The 17,566-nt window shown below is 38.0% G+C and overlaps 1 protein-coding gene across 1 annotated transcript; it reads right to left on the reverse strand.

The window, feature by feature from the left end:
- Positions 1–5,552: 5,552 nt before the first annotated feature.
- On the reverse strand, positions 5,553–10,357 carry LOC107696349 (interferon-induced protein 44-like). The gene is made up of 7 exons (XM_016496645.1): positions 10,304–10,357; positions 9,788–9,824; positions 6,964–7,168; positions 6,693–6,839; positions 6,405–6,576; positions 5,886–5,986; positions 5,553–5,779 (listed from the first exon to the last, which is right to left on the reverse strand). The coding sequence occupies exons 1-7, from the start codon at positions 10,326–10,328 to the stop codon at positions 5,609–5,611; spliced, it is 858 nt and encodes a 285-aa protein (XP_016352131.1). The 5' UTR covers positions 10,329–10,357; the 3' UTR covers positions 5,553–5,608.
- Positions 10,358–17,566: the final 7,209 nt, after the last annotated feature.

A 17,566-nucleotide genomic window follows, 5' to 3' on the forward strand; every position in this document is an offset into this window, starting at 1 on the left:
GTGGGCAGTGTGTTTTGAGGGGTCGTCGGGTCAGTTTGACACCTGTCTGCAGTGTGAGCTGTGATCTGAGTGATTGTCAGTCCTGTCTATTTGCGTCGCTTCAGTAGTTTTCATACATTGCTGTGAAACTGCAGGATCTGCAGTGTTTTTGAAAGAACTAGCTTCTGTTCTCCAAGGCTGCATTTATTTGATTAAAAATACATTAAAAACAGTGAAATATTTTTACAACTCAAAATAGCTGATTTCTATGTGAATATACTTTAAAATGTAATTTATTCCTGTGATCAAAGCTGAATTTTCAGCATCATTACTCCGGTCTTCAGTGTCACATGATCCTTCAGAAATCATTCTAATATGAAACATTTCTGATTATTATCAGTGTTGAAAATAGTGCTACTTAATAGTTTTGTGGAAACTGTGATATTTTTTTTCAGATTGTTTGTTCAATAGAAAGTTCAAAAGAACATGATTTGTTTTGTAACATTATAAATGTATTTACTGTCACTTTTGATCAATTTAATGAATCCTTGCTTAATAAAAGTATTGAAAGTATTCTGAGTAAAAAATCTTACTGACCTCAAACGTCTGAATGGTCGTTTATCTGTCAGTACCAAGGTAATAACATTTAGTGTTTAAAGGAAACGAAACATACATGAGATCGCCATTAAATCTCCTACACTGTAAAAAAATGACAGTGAATTTAACGGTAAAAGACTGTAAAAATTCTACAGTAAACATTTTTTTTACAGTGTACGATATAAAAGAGCAACATCTGAGTGATACTATTGTAAGGTCTTTATTGCAGTCTGAGAACTGCTTGTAATGTGAATATCATCACTGAATGTAACACATGTGAAATGTTGCAAATGATGCGTGTGACTGTTGAAAGCATAGAAAACTTACTCAAATGGCCCAAATATTTCTCACACATGCACACCAATCATATATCAGGGCTTTGCTGCTGAAATATGAACTGTATGGATTGTGGGTGTACAAGGTCAGGAATCTAAATGAAAGGCAGGTGTCTGTTAAAGGTACATCCCAACCCTGAGGCCTGTGACCTGTCATTACAGATTCGTTACAGTATTTATCATAATCCTTCTTTTCATACTCAACTTCTGACGAGCAATTACACTGTCAGTCATGTTTACACTTAAGTACAAGTTGTACATTGACATTTCAGTGCACTTGACAGAACAAACTGAAAGTTGTTTGTTACTGAGTTTCGTAAAATATTAGGTCTGTTCATTCACACAGCCATGTTTGAGTGGATTCAATGTCTCAGCCAGTGAATGTAACCTGACAATGCAACAACTGTCATTGATCCTTTGATTTACTGTGTTTCATCTGCTCTCTAGTGGACGATGCAGTTACACGCAAGAAAGGCATGAGAGGTCAAGTTTGCATATTTGCACAGCAATATTTATAAATTTACTGGACAATGGGCATTATAATTTATGACAAGGTTCAAAACGAAACAGTGCAAATAATATAATCAAGACATGTGTATATAAATGCTAAGTATATATATGCATACATAAAGAGAAGTGTTTATTATGTTGTTTATTATGTTGTAACAATATATGTTATGTTCTATTCCATAGAATTCAGGTTTATTTACATAGCGCTTTTCACACACTGTTTAAAATCAGCTTTACAGAAAATCACAATGTTTAAGTTTATAGTATTTTAATATCTTATTGCCTTATAATCGCGATTTAGCGGAGTAATAGAGTTAACATGTGGACTCATGCAACTTATTGATTACTCATTGCGTTAACTTACACTGGATCGCTTATTTAACAAGTGCACTTGCGTAAAAACATTTTTCAAGTTCAACACTTTTTGTTCCATTCAGTTGTGGTGGATGATGCTGATAAAGCGCCGCGGAACGAAGAAACGTGCGTCTGTGTGTGTGTCTCATGTTTGATAATATTCGTTTTCTCATTTCTTTATCACAAAATGCTAAAACTGGCATCATTTTGGAGAGAATTCGGCTCTTTTAAATCTCTCTTTTTAACCCATCTCATGGTTGTGATGCTAAACTCTCGTATGAGTTTCTATTGGTTTTGTATTCTTTGCACTGTTCTGAGCATTGATATTTTATGTGCAACAATAGCATGCTCAGGCTCAGTGGCCTTACACCTGATTTGAAATATTTTCGGCATTTCACCAAGCAAAAATCAATTGAAATCATAACAAAGAGTAAAGACCAAGCGCCTAACAAGGTCTCCGTGCGTTAAAGTTACAATATGTAAGATTTTTGTAATATAATATCCAAAAATCACTTGCACAGTGTTATATATTTCATGCAGTTGTGTAATTACGTTATCTCAAAAGTTCCCAAGGATTTGTAAATCCAGAGAAATTCCAGTTTTAAATAATGACTTGTCCCTGGTCATTGTCGCCTATCAATGACGCAATATCCGCACTATCCTCGGTTTCCGCTTATGAATACTACGGCAACACACGTGTAGAAATGCAGAAGTGTTAGTTATACCTCATGTAGCGCGCCACTGTTGTGCATTTACAATATCATGGATCACGATTACACTTTGGAAAGTACGGAATATCCCAAAAAACGTAGACGTACACCAACTGAGGCAAGAAGGCATTGGGACAAACACAGAAATAAAACTAGAATAAATATCGGCGTGGCGTTTCCAGAATGGAGAGAGCTTTGCGAAAACCTCGGACTGGACAGAGACTCCGCTCTCGCGTGTGTTTTAATAGGCAGGTAAGCAAATATCATCCATGGAAATTATTCGTGAAAACGACATCTCCCACCGTTCCATGTTCCGTCATTGCATCATCGAGCTTCGCATCTGTTATTGTTTTGAAAATGCGACCTCTAGCGGCGAAAACTTACATATTGTACCTTTAATTCGAATGGTTTGTTTTCCCCCCACGGCATAAACGGATATGACGTTTTTGTGGGCGTTCCCAGTAATGCCGATCAAGTCATTATTAATAATTTTGAAATGTAATATGCAAAATTGCAATGCAATATGCAGTGTATTTCTGTATTTAAATTTACATTTTCCCACACATATGTGCAACATTTAGTGCAAAATGAAAATGTACATTTGTCATTTCCTACACTAGTTGTACTATGTAGTACAGTAAATACATATTTTAACGCTTTATATGTTGCAAAATTAAAATGAAAATGTATTCCCCAAATTGATTAGATATGTTTTAAATGTCCAAGCAAAAACTGTAGCAAAATTATCCTTTAAATGCTGTTTTTCCTAAATGCATTTAGACTTCCGGGTATACTAAAATTTTGTGGGCCCTGAATGGGCTACTTCACAAGGGGCCCTGGGTGTTTTTTTGTTTTGTTTTTTGTGGGCATGCCCACAGTGGGTTGCCCACAGAAAACCCACATAGGGCCCCTAAAGGGCAAAACTACTGTGGGCCCTATGTGGGCTAACACACATGGGGCCCACATGGGTTTAGTGTGGCTTTGCTCTGCCCGCACTGTCCAACAGAAAACCCACAGTGGGTCCACATGGGCATGTTTGCTGGGACAACTTGTTACGTTGTCATTCACTCCTGACAAGAACCACCCACTGAGGCTCTGACCAACAAGTAAACTGTCCAACCATCCAGCCAATGAGATGAGATCTTTAAAATCCTGGCAGCTCATTGGTGTGTACTTTACTAGATCAATCTATTTGAAAATTAAAATGGACAAAAATTTCAAAATTCTTAAAGCTGCAGTCCGTAACTTTTTTTGGTTAAAAATGATCCGAAATCAATATTTGAGCAAGTACATAACCAGCCAGTGTTCAAAACTATCGCCTTACTTTAGCCCGATTCACAACGGTTAGCTTATAATAATGTTTTCTAATTTGAGTGGTACGGGTAGGTTTTCGCGGGATATTCGAGCATGGCACTGCTTCATTACGTCACGTCTGTAAACATAAAGAAGTTGTCCCGGCTACTAGGCTATCGCATGTGAGGATCCTGCAGGTGGCGGATCGTTTATGGCCTTTTCTCACAGCAGCCAGAGTAATTAAATGTATCATTGTGATGACGGATTGTAATCCAGAAAGGATTATGTGTTTATGAAACACATGTGAATGGAATTATATTCCAGTTATAATTGTGCTTCTGATTACAGATAGCCTGGGATTACACAAGATTTGTATTTGAAAGAAAACCAGTTCGAAGGGAGCATAATTTGCTTCTATGAAATTCGAATGGTATGACAATTAGATTAGACTGTGCAGAAATTGAAATCTACACGCTAATACACGCTATACTCATAGTCACACAATGCTGATGTTGTTAACATTAATAATTTGAGAATAAAGTACAACAATAATAACGGTTTGATGTGATGTGAGCTAACCGATCTTTAGATTTAATCACCATTGGTAGCGAGATTTATTGTAATGCTTTTTTCCTCAGTTGGTCAGAACAAACGTGGCAGACTTGTTACTTACTTGTTCAGATGGCAATATATGGTGAAAATGCTTATTTGGGTCATATTCCAAGACGGAGGCTAGAATCTGTGATTGCGAAGTACAGTAAATATCCACACCGGTGCGGTGACTTACTGTCACACACACATACTCCTCAAAACATTAGATTCATCTGCGCTGGAGCCGTGCCGGAGCACAACCCACGCAAGGAAGATAATTCCGCACACAGCTGCAATTCCAGGTTTTCAAACAGAGGTGGCGACAAAGAGGCAAAACTTTCGGACTGCAGCTTTAAAAAAAAAAAAAAAAGCATCTAACTGTTGCGCGTCTAACCTAGGACACACATTTAGAACAATTACATGAATGGTTTGGTTAGCATTTTGTCTGTGGCAGACATTTCTTCATGTCAGGGCAACAATTGCAAAACCCACCCCCCCCCAAAAAACAAGTAATATGGTTATGGATGTCATATTCAAAATTATTTATGCAATTTGTAAGTGCAGTGTAAGTGCATGCTCCTTAAAAAATATAAGTGTATAGAACCCTGCGTGTTTAATTATACTTAGCTGTAAGTGTTTGTGTGTGTATTATGTATGTGAGTATAAAGCTTGGTGTCATGGTGTCTCTGTTGTAGATTTTAAACCTGTTCAGGATTAAGGATAATTGTAGATTAATATTTTCAGTTTATCTCAGCATGACATTGCGATTTCCAGCACTGAAAGATTTACCTCTTTTAAAAAATAAAGCCACTTACATGGATGTCTCTGGGCCCCGCCCCATTTTATTCTCAATTAAGATAAAATTCATCCACTTATCCACGCACTACATAAATACACATTGCACATGTAGAGTCTTCCAAGAACTAAAATGGATGCTTTAATAAGGTAAACTAATAAACTGTACTGTTGGGGGGCCTCCAGGAACAGGGTTGGGAACAACTGCACCTTACATGATTATTTCAAATGTTATATACATTTATTTATAGAATCATGTACTGTATGAAATTTATAATCAACTTAGTTTTGCTGATTATGATCTAAATGTTATTGGTAAAACTGGATATTTTAAACTGATTGCTATTTCAAAACATTTAGTCTCCATGTTCATATTAATAATCATCATCCCAAACAATATTTTGTTCAAAATATCATAATTAGGCACAATTCTTCTGTGAATGATCACTTAGCCAAACGAGTCTTTGCATTGTCATTCGCCAGCTGTATAATTTGAGTTAATGCCTGTAAAATCAGAACATCCATGTCATCATTGGTTTCGATTTCCTCTTGGTAGTTCTTCACTGGAAAGACGTGGCACATTTGAACACCCAATTCATTACTGCACCATACCATCTAGGAGAACAAAACAATCAGGAGGTCAAACTTAAACTCAATGTGCAAGTCAGAAGCAGGATATGAAGCTTGACATTTGTGAATAATTATTTGAATAACAATTGACCTTCTCTTTGATTTTTTTGCTGTAGTAGACCCTCTGAAAATTAGTTTTCACCACTGGACATGCTTCATCCACATTTGTCATGACAATGACCTGGGGCATCCCTGCAATATGTGCAGATGAGATTACATTCTTCAATATATTCTAAACATTCTTTATACATTGAATTATTTTATGTATTTCCATTTGATAAGTCAGCAAAATTAATTAAGTCATAGAGAAAATTAATATTAATCTGATTTAATGTACCCGCAATAACTCTTCATCTTAAAATGTATTGTAAAAATGCTTTAACTGACTAATACTTCCTATAGCAAATGCAACGTTAAAGGATAAAAAAATATGATAAATGCATACAGTCTATACTGTAATGTCTGTAATGTCTTAAAAAAGAGTCACCAGCTTTGCAGAATTTTTTATTATTTTAATTTCAAGAGAATAAAAATGTTAACATACCTCTGTAATCACTGGTAAACTTGACAGAACTATTGCTATTGAAACCATTGATGTAAGAGCTCTTACCAAGCTTTTTGACTTCATGATGAATATTTCTCAGCTTTTCCAGAACACTTTCATCTGTGAACTGGATTCTGTCAGCAGCTAAAACATTCACTAGGCAGAATGCCTGATCAGAGGGTGCTGGTTTCTCAATGTAGTCTGGATCACCTGAAGATAGTGGTTTTTCTGGTTTAAACTAAGATTGACCAAAGACCAAGCAGACATCGGAGTACAGACATTAAAATGTAGAATATAAAACATAAACATGTTTAAAGATTATTTTAAGAAATATTCAAAGGTTTTATTGCTTACCTCATGTCCTTGTTTGACATGACCATTAATGGCGTTGATGATGTCCTCCAGAGGGCATCCTTGCCTAAATCCTTTTTCCAGACCCATGACATCATTGATGACGACAGTAAAACTGGAATTGCCAGTTTCAATTTCATGTGGTGTGTACTACATGAACAAACACAAATTACATGACATAATTAAAACGCACACATTCACAAACTCGTGCAATTTATTGTATTTGGACCTTCTGTGAGGCGGATGAGGCGGATATGTAATGTGAAAAACTTACATCAACTGTAAAACTCCTACTAGCAATTGTATTACTCAGTGCATCGCTGGTTATCCGTCCTTTGAAGGCATTATTAATAGAGTTTATGAAAGCTGATTTCCCTGAACCATTTGGGCCGACAACTAAGATCCTTAAGTATTTCAGATCATGTTTGCATGGTTCGATTGCTTTTATGGTTTGTGTTAAGAAGTCCTTCTTTTGCTTCCTGTACAAAAATAACAATATACAAGGAATAGTTCACCCAAAAAAGAAAATTATCCCATAATTTACTCCCTCAAGCCATCCTAGGTGTATAAGCCTTTCTTCTTTCAGACGAACACAATGGTGGTTATATTAAATAATATCCTGGCTCTTCTCAGCTTTGTAATGGCAGTGAATGGTGCCCGAGTTTTTGAAGCTCCAAAAAGTGCATCCATCCATCCTAAAATAAATCTATACGACTCCAGTGGGTTAAAAAATGCCTTCTGAAGCAAAGTGATTGTGTTTGTCTAAAAGAAGAAAGGCTAGTCAACCTAGGATGGCTTGAGGCTGAGTAAATTATGGGATAATTTCCATTTTTGGATGAACTATTCCTTTAAAAAGGGAAAATGTCAAACATATTTTTTGTAACAGACTTTAATAAGAGTTATCCTTAATTTCTCTATTTGTTTTGTGTTGCCTTTGATATATTTTGTATGTTAAAAATTGTCTAAGGTTCGCATTATTTCCGTTGTTTATGGGGGACTTTTATTTTGAAACGGAATCTGCTTTTCACTGCTCAGAGAGTAACGTTAATGAGAAATGGTATGGAGAGCGAACGCTTCATGACGGCTTAACAGAACTCGTGCACGAAAGGACGGTTTATAAGTTTATTCAGCACCCCCCGAAAAGGCATAAGGTTTGTGTATTTGTATACTGTTAGTGTGAAGTGTCTCACCTTGCTCAAGCAGTTCAGGACAGCATAGCCATAAACAGGTTACCCGTACCTGAGCCTACAGTGTTCAGCGGAGACCCTATTTAGTTTGTAGACTGGAAGGCATAATTTATGTCATTAATAGATAGAAAGGGCATCTCAGTAGCTGATAAACTCTATTATTTAAAAAAATATGTGAGTGGCTCAGCACACAAATATCTTGAGGGCACTTTTTATCGAAATGATGAAGAAGCCTACAAAGACCCTTGGGACAAGCTTAACCAAAGATACGGCCAGCCCTTTGTTATTCAAAGAGCATTTCGGGAAAAGCTGTCTAAGTGGCCTAGAATACAGTCCAAAGATGCAGAAGGTCTGAGAACATTTTCAGACTTCTTAAATGCCTGCTTGCAAGCCATACCTCATGTTAAAGGTCTGGAAATATTAAACGACTGTGAAGAGAACCTGAAGCTGGTACAGAAACTTCCTGACTGGGCAGCTTCCAGATGGAACCGCCAGGTCACAACAACCCTCATGGATGGCAAAGAGTTTCCAAATTTTCAAGACTTCGTCAATTTCATGTCAACAGAGGCAGAAATCATGTGCAATCCCATCACGTCTTTACATGCTCTTCATTCTTACGAGTCACCTCAAGAAAGAAGAGTCTCAAAGGAAACCAAAAGAAACAGAGCAATTGTGTTTAAGACTCAAACAAGTGTAAACAATGACAGACAAACAACAGTTAAAAGCACAGTGCATGTTGTGTCAAGATGACAATCATCAGCTTCATAAGTGCCCAAAATTCATGGAAAGGTCTCTGAAAGACAGAAGGGCCTATGTCAAAGATAACAAACTCTGTTACGGGTGTCTAAAACCAGGTCACTGTGCTAAGGAGTGTCGTCGTCGACACACATGTGATGTATGCAAATTGCGGCATCCCACATGTCTTCATGATTACAGTTATGACAAGGACAGAAATGGAGAACGACCATTGCCCATGGTAAGCAATGTGCATGCACTTGACAGTGAAACTACTAATGCCATGTCACTTAATATCACAAGCGAAGGTCAGTCAGTCATTACATCTATGATCGTACCTGTATGGGTGTCTATAGCAGTAACTTGTGACATTGAGAAAATGTTCCACGTCCAAGAAAAGGATCGTGATTATCTGCGCTTTTTATGGTGGAAAGATGGGGACACAAATTCAGTGCTTCAAGATTGATGCTTCATTGCGCACCTTGTTTTACGAAGCCATGGCAATAGTCAATAGTCGCCCCCTTACAGTTGACAACCTGAATGACCCCATGAGCTTAGAACCGCTCACACCTAATCATCTGATTACCATGAAATCCACCACAGCCCTACCTCCACCTGGAAAGTTCATAAGAGAGGATGTGTATACGAAAAAGAGATGGAGACGTGTGCAGTACCTTACTGAACAGTTTTGGAGCAGATGGAAAAAAAGAGTATCTTAGCAACATTGCTGCTCGACAATGCTGGCATGCTCCAAAAAGGAACTTTCAAGTTGGTGGCATGCACATTTTTGTATCGCTTCATTCAGCTCTTACGGTGATTTCTTGACTAAACAGACAAGTAATAAAACTTAAAATCATCAGTAAAGTTTCGGCCATCATTCGGACGGGGTCCGCTATATTTTTAGAACTCAGTAGTTCATTCTATTTTAACTAAATTTTCAGATACCAAAACACATTAATAAGCAGAGTTAAAAAAATGGAACTCAAAAGACACGGTCGGTAAAGCACAAATCCAACAATTCAGGAGATATCAGTATGAGGCAATATAGTTAAGAAGTGATTATAAATAGTTTCACTCTTTTTCATGTTACTGTGTTATGAAACCATAATCTTAAAAATGTATGCTGAGTGAGTTAGTCAGCTAACTGCTGACTTCCAGGAAACACATGGAACAAACCCCCAGCTAGTGTTTCTCCATGGAGTTTCAAATTCTTCTGTGGGAGAAAAATGCCTCATTTTAGTAATAAATTAGTTTCACTTTCTAGGCTGACAAAGATATATTAAAGGGGTCATATGATGCTATTTTAAAGATCATTATTTTGTGTATTTGGTGTAACAATATGTTGACATGCTTTAATGTTCAAAAAACACATTATTTTTTCAAATACTGTACATTATTGTAGGTCCTCTATGCCCCGCCTCTCTCAAACGCGTCGTTTTCAACAAAGCCCCCTCCTTTGACAAGCGCAGTCTGCTCTGATTGGCCAGCTGAACCAGTGCATTGTGATTGGCCGAACACCACAAGCACGCGTCGGAAATGTAACGCCCCTTACCATAATCGCGAGCGTCAGCTTTCTATGCACCAAGAGCTTGTAACACTCCAAAGAGAAAGGAAAACTTGAAATCGCATCATATGACCCCTTTAAAATAATTTAAGCAGTTCATTAATTGTTGGTAAATGAGAGAGACTCACCAATCTTGGTTTGTGTGTTCCCCATTTTTTTTCTTTAATACAAACTAAACATTTTCCCTACAAGTACAGAAAGATGGGAGAAAATTATGATGTTTTACAGCAACTGTGCATAAAGCAATTAATCAATGCATTGATCTGTAGCTAGCTAATGGAGTGAAAATTGGGACTCATTTTAAAAGCTAAAAGTTCCAGCTAGAGATTACAAAACAGGAACTGACTCAGATATGCTGAGATAAGAAATTCCCATTTCAACCATGAACAAGGCCTATTTATGATATCGTTCTGCTTTTAAGAATAAATACACTGTTAAAATGCTACATGGTAATGTGTATTTTTTAAAAACTCAGGTCAAATGAACTTATCAGTTTATCAAATTTAGCTAAGCAAAATTAATTAGAAATATAAATAAGAAATGATAAGCCATAGTAAAGGAGACAAAATAAGCGAACAGATCAAAGTAAAGTAAGGAATGCATTTAATAAAAATGCTGATTTAAATAATTATAATTAAGACATTATTTTAATCCCTTATTAAACTTATTTTCCACATTTATATAACAAACATGTTTGGATGTACTCCATGCACATTTTGTTTTTGCTTTGTAAAATAAATTCCATACATAATTTTCATCCTTATCCAGCAGTTCTTGGCATATATTAATTGTTTGAGGCATGTTGAAGCAACACTCATAGGCTAAAATCACAATAAAATAAAATAAAAAAAACTAAAAAACATACAAGCAATCTGATATTGGTTAAGTAAATTGCTCCTTATCAGACTATATTGTTCATGTGAGAAAGCAGGACATTAAAGCAAAAAAATATATAAAATAAATAAAAACCAAATGGTTTATTCCACATGAAGTACTCACCACAGCCTGTCGTGTAAAGTTATGTGAATTCAAACAAAAGCTGACTTGTCTACTTAAAACTTGGGCACTTTTACTTTCACTTGCAAACACATACACACACACCTCTGCTATTTAGTTAATGTTTAACCCGTGTATGGTGTTCGGGTCTGTGGGCTCCATTTTCACTTTTTTTCAAAATAAAAATTATATGATTAATTATTTTTCCAAACTCATATACAGTATACTCATTGGCCTTGGCTCATTTTCTGTGAAGAACATATATCAGAACACATTTTCAGTGACCACACACTGTACACCCCCTATACACATTACATACAGTGGGTACGGAAAGTATTCAGACCCCCTTAAATTTTTCACTCTTTGTTATATTTATTGTCTGGGCCTGCTATTAGTATGTGTATGTATGTGTGTGTGTGTGTGTGAGAGAGAGAGAGTTTGTGAGAGTGTGAGTGTAAGTTTGAGTTTTGTGCTTCTGCCCCTGCCGTTCTTGGTTATAGCACTTTAATTCATAAATGTGATCTAACAAATGAAAAGGGCAAATATCAACCATATATGCTGTTTATATTGCTTGTAATTGGGATGAAGTAAACATCTGTTAGAGTATTTCAACATCTTTTTTTTTAATTAAGTTGAATAATTAAGTAAAATATGTTGAATTAAAAACCCAAAAAATGCAGCGGGTCCACCAGACCCACGAACACTGGCGTTCAAAAATATGAACACCACACAAGGGTTAAACATGTTCACTGTGTACAAAACATGACCCTGCCTGCGCAAGCCTGGACATACTGTTGAATCCAAATATTTAGCACTCCCTCTGTATTTGCCCTCGGTATATACTAACAAACCTTTTTTGAAAGCAGTTTTTTAATAAAGTGAAAAGTCAGCAAATTTCTTGTGTAAAATTTTGTTAGAATAGCCTACTTTTTGAATACTTTTCTTGTACTGACCACAAAAAGTGTTGTTTAATTCATGAGTAAATGACTTTTATGGGCTAGATCTTTGATTTAATCATTCAGAATTATCTTACGGTATTAGTTTCACTCTGTAACAAGTGACCTGTCCCTGTTGGTTAGCACAGCACAGCACAGCACACCACACACACACACACACAGACAGTGCATCTTATCAGAATCAGAATCAGAAAGAGCTTTATTGCCAAGTATGAGTTTGTTATAGTGTCACAAGCTTCCAGTACACGGAGACAACAACAACACACAGATAATAAAAATAAGATGTGAATAAAATACACATGCATAAATATAAACCACAAAAAATTATAAATTGTATGTACAGGTGTGCTATAGATAGAATAGGAATAGAATAAAATTAAATAAAGTTGTAGGGATGTTGGAAAATGGCATCTCAGGAACCACACGCCAGTGGTTTGAGTCTTATCAGAATCAGAATCAGAAAGAGCTTTATTGCCAAGTATGAGTTTGTTATAGTGTCACAAGCTTCCAGTACACGGAGACAACAACAACACACAGATAATAAAAATAAGATGTGAATAAAATACACATGCATAAATATAAACCACAAAAAATTATAAATTGTATGTACAGGTGTGCTATAGATAGAATAGGAATAGAATAAAATTAAATAAAGTTGTAGGGATGTACTAGGATTAAGATAAATAAGTATAAGTTTATTGCACATACTTTAATTGCACAATGGGAGAACATTAACTGTTCATGAGGTAGATTGCCTGGGGAAAGAAACTGCTCTTGTGCCTGGCTGTCCTGGTATTCGGTGCTCTGTAACGCCGACCAGATGGCAAAAGTTCAAAAAGGAGATGGCTTGGATGTGATGGATCCAGAGTGATTTTCTGAGCCCTTTTCATCACTCTGGATGTATACAGTTCTTGGAGGGTAGGCAGGGGGGCACCAAAAATCCTTTCAGCAGTCCGAACCGTTCTCTGTAGTCTTCTTTGTCCAGATGCTGCAGGATGAAGTGCAGTCCCATGTTGACTGCATCATCCACGGACCTGTTTGCTCGGTAAGCAAACTGCAGGGGGTCCAATAAGGGTTCAGTGATGTCCTTCAGAACGACTTCATGACGACAGATGTTAGTGCCACAGGTCTGTAGTCGTTAAGTCCTGTTATCTTGGGTTTCTTTGGAACGGGGATGATGGTGGAGCGTTTGAAACAGGAAGGGACTTCACACAATTCCAGAGATCTGTTGAAGATATGTGAGAAGATGGGGGCCAGCTGGTCAGCACATTCATATATACATATATTCGTATATACATTACCTCTAATGACCGAGAACAGTGCAGTCTTTTCAAATGCCTCTTTCTGCAGCGGACCACCCCCCTTCATGTTGAATTTGGACATGAGGGAATTTAAAAAAAATCCTGAAATAATACAAATTGAGGTGGTTAACAATTGCGGACAAAGACTGACATTTCAAAATGACCAGTAAAGGTCTTTTTTTCTGATTTGCGTTGTGAGCACATTAAAGACTTATTGAGTATTGACACCACAATGTTTGATTAATGTTGCACGTTTTGTAGGCTTTACCTGTCCAGCATCCTTCTGACACAAACTTTGAGGTTTCTTCCTTTAATTCTGCACAACTTTGACACCTGAATAGCACATGCCATTGTCAGTACTTGGCAGGTAGTATTATATGCTTCAGTGTACAAGTGTTTACCAACCTTAAACACTGATGCCCACTGACCTGCAACTTCTCCATCACTAACCCTATAAAACTCTTTATTCCAGCTGTTTAAGGCCCACACCTCCAGACTGAGAAATAGCTTTTTCCCTAGATGGCCCCCAACAATCTCTCTCTGCCTTTATAATTGTCTGGCACAACTGACTTCATAACACAGTGATAGCTGCTGTAACTAAAAAGTAGCCCAGTACACACTTTAACCTGTGTACATGGATTAACATGGATGAATACATTCACCCCTACCATTTTTTTGTTATGACATGTGTTCTGTTTGTACTGTTTAGGTTTTAATGCTACATTGCACATCTGAACTATTTGCAGTATTTTAATACTGCTGCGTACTTTTTATAATTGCTAATTTTATATTGCCATTTTAAATCATTCTGTTGAAGGCACATCCCAACCCTGAGGCCTGTGACCCATCATTACAGATTCGTTACAGTATTTATCATAATGCCTCTTTTCATTCTCATCTGAGCAAGTACCCAGTCAGTCATTTTTATGCTTAAATATAAGTTGTACATTGACATTTCCGTGCACTTGACAGAACAAACCAAACTGAAAGATGTTTAGTTGTTACTGAGTTTTGTAAAACATTAGGTCTGCCCACAGCCATGTTTGAGTGGATTCAATGTCTCAGCCAGTGAAAGCCAGTGGGCCTGGGCCCACCCACCTGTCAGTCAGGCCCACCCAGTCATTGCAAGCTACAGCAGAGATTGCTTTGACTACAGCGATCGCCGGATGCCGTTATACATGCTTTTGTCCATATTAGTTTTTTTCCTGGCACGTCATACGTTACTTCTATGAGTCCTTTTTTGAACTTTCTGCACGAGAGCTCCCTCCGGCTTCGAGTATGAATGAAACGTCTCTATGCTCTTGCCACTTCTCCCCCTCCCCCCTTCACACCGAGCACATTTCACACTCAGTTGGTCACCGAAGTTTAGTTGTACGTTAAACTAAAATAAAATGAAACAGAGCAGCTTACTAAAGTTTGTTTCAAAAAGACGTCGTGTGCAGCTGCAGGAGGAAGATAATTCCGAAGTTCAGGAGCCATCAATCTCGAGTAGTAATGAGCTGAGCAGCTCTGCTAGTGTTCATTCACCTATTACTCCATCACCAGCAGCGCTCCATTCTCCAGCGTCTACCTCCCCTACACACCAGTGAACAGGCACATACGGTGTCTTTAATTAATACATACAAACGCAGCAACAGTAAAAATGAATGAATCATAATTTACTATAGCAACGTTATGTGCATTCATTTTTTCAGACTCGGCTAAGCCTAGGGCCAGCACTGAGGACATAAGACTAACAGCCCCATCCGACTTGTCCACTATTAATGACCCTGCTACCCAGCCCAAACTCAGTTCATTTCCAGTCACCACTATAGCAGGCAAAAAAATAAGTTTTAATGTCCGGTGGTATGAAAAGTTCCCATGGCTAGAGTACAGTACTTCGAGAGACGCTGTGTTTTGTAAGCCATGTCGTCATTTCCCTGAAGCAGCCACTGAGAGCCGATTTATAAAAAATCGCTTTAGAGATTGGAAGCATCTCTCCCATTGTGTTAAACACGAGGCTAGCAGGGCACACGCTACAGCGCTGGGCAGGTCTGAAGGGTACAAAGCAAGCCACAAACCAGAATGGGGAAATATAATTAACCAGCTGCACAAAGATGCTGTCAACAGTTCGTTTGTGGAAAGGAATAGAGAACACATTAAAGTTGTAATAGACCTAATTTTATTCTGTGCAAAACAAGACATTCCCTTGCGTGGGCATCGTGAAAATGAAGAGGCACTGAACAAAGGCAACTTCTTAGAATTATTTCAACTGATCTCCAGCCATCATCCAGAAATAAAAAAACGACTGGACGAACTGCCTAGAAATGCAAAACTCACTAGCCCTAATATCCAGAATGAAATGCTGGAGATTGCAGCATTATTAAATCTCTGCAAAATAAAGGCGGATTTGCATGATGAGACAGACACATACTATGCAATTTTAGCAGACGAATGTAAAGACTTATCAGAAAAAGAGCTTGTGGCAGTATGTATCTGATACATACATAAAGGCCAATTGAAGGAAAGGGCTGTGGGGTTTGTAGAGACAGGGGATATGAGCACAAGTGCTATATCAGCAAAGATTCTGGAAGTATTGGAGCCGTTGCAGCTGGATCCAAATTTGTGCGTTGGATTTGGGTTTGATGGGGCGTCGGTTATGTCCGGCAAAAAAGGAGGGGTGCACGTGATTTTAAAGAAAACATTTCCTCACGGAGTATATGTGCATTGTAATTCCCACCGCCTTAACCTCGTCCTTTGCACAGCATCAAAGGTGTCCCCTTGCATATCAACATTTTTTGATGTCATTAACAACTTGCATAGTTTCATGACGGGATCACATAGACATGCTAGATTTATGCAAATCCAGCAACAGCTGTGGCCAGGGAAAACGATTTTGTAGCTAGAGAGTTCCTGTGATGTTCGATGGAGCTCATGGTCAAGTGCAGTGAGTAAAGTGCTGACACTTTTGGGTCCTATATTGGAGACTCTTGCTGAATTTCCTGAAAGCTCAGGCCATTCAAAACTTGAGGCCGACTCACTACTGCATCAAATGCAAACTGAAAAATTTCTGTTTCTACTTGTAACGTTCAACAAGTTGTTTGAAACGAGTGACTATGCCACTAAGGACTTGCAGTCCGCCACTATATCTGTAACAGATTGCATTGATCTAATCGAAGGACTTAAGGAGAGCTACACTACATTCAGGAATGAAGAAAATTACCTTGATAAAGTAATGGCTTTGACAGAGGATTTGATGAAAAGGCGTGGCATTGTGAATTGGGGGATATCACTGGGACCCGAAAGAGGAAGTTGACAGCGAAGTTGGGCGATACGCTAATCGAATCTACAGTGGGCAAAGCATCACCTGTCAAGGACAACTCTGACCTGAAACAATTATGGAATGATATACTAGACAAGAAGGTCATGGAACTGAACACCCGTTTTAAGGCTGACACGTACAGGTTAATGAGAGCTGCCGCTGCTTGCTTGCCTCAGTCTAACACCTTTGGCGATACACACTTTAACATCGCTGTTGAGGATTCTGAACATGAGGTGTTTGTTCAGCAACTAGAAAGAAAAATATCAAATGGCAGGGCATTTCCATCACTTGTGGAGGTGCTCGATACATGCCCACACGATATCTTTCCGAGAATGAATCGTCTCCTACGGGCCCTCATCACAATACCCATAACAAGCTGTGGTGTCAAACTATTGTTTTCAACTGTATATCGGATTAAAACAGGTATCAGAGCAACAATGCTGACACAGAGACTGAAATCTTTGTCCCTGCTCTCCTTTGAAAGAGAATTGACTGAATTGTTGGACTACAACAAAATCATTGCAGTGTTCAACTCTAAGCCCCGTCGTCTCCTGTTATAATCATCAAAAGTAAGTCAGTCTACATTTTCCTACTATGTAGTTGCCTAGTCACTGTTGTTTATTCCATGTGGTTTATGTGGCCGCTGAGCCAGACTGACCAAGTATTATTTTTACATACTGTCCGCTACTGTACTGTACTATCCACTGTACTGTCCTGCTGATTTGATGATAGTGTTGCGGTGCATCTGTCAGATGCACGTGTGTGTGTGGTGTGGCCGCCGTGCTAATGCTGTTCTTATCGTTATGTTCTTAACACTGCTTATAATGACATACAGGC

Source organism: Sinocyclocheilus anshuiensis, unplaced genomic scaffold (assembly GCF_001515605.1).
Source record: "Sinocyclocheilus anshuiensis isolate Anshui unplaced genomic scaffold, SAMN03320099.WGS_v1.1 scaffold62, whole genome shotgun sequence".
NCBI lineage: Eukaryota > Metazoa > Chordata > Actinopteri > Cypriniformes > Cyprinidae > Sinocyclocheilus > Sinocyclocheilus anshuiensis.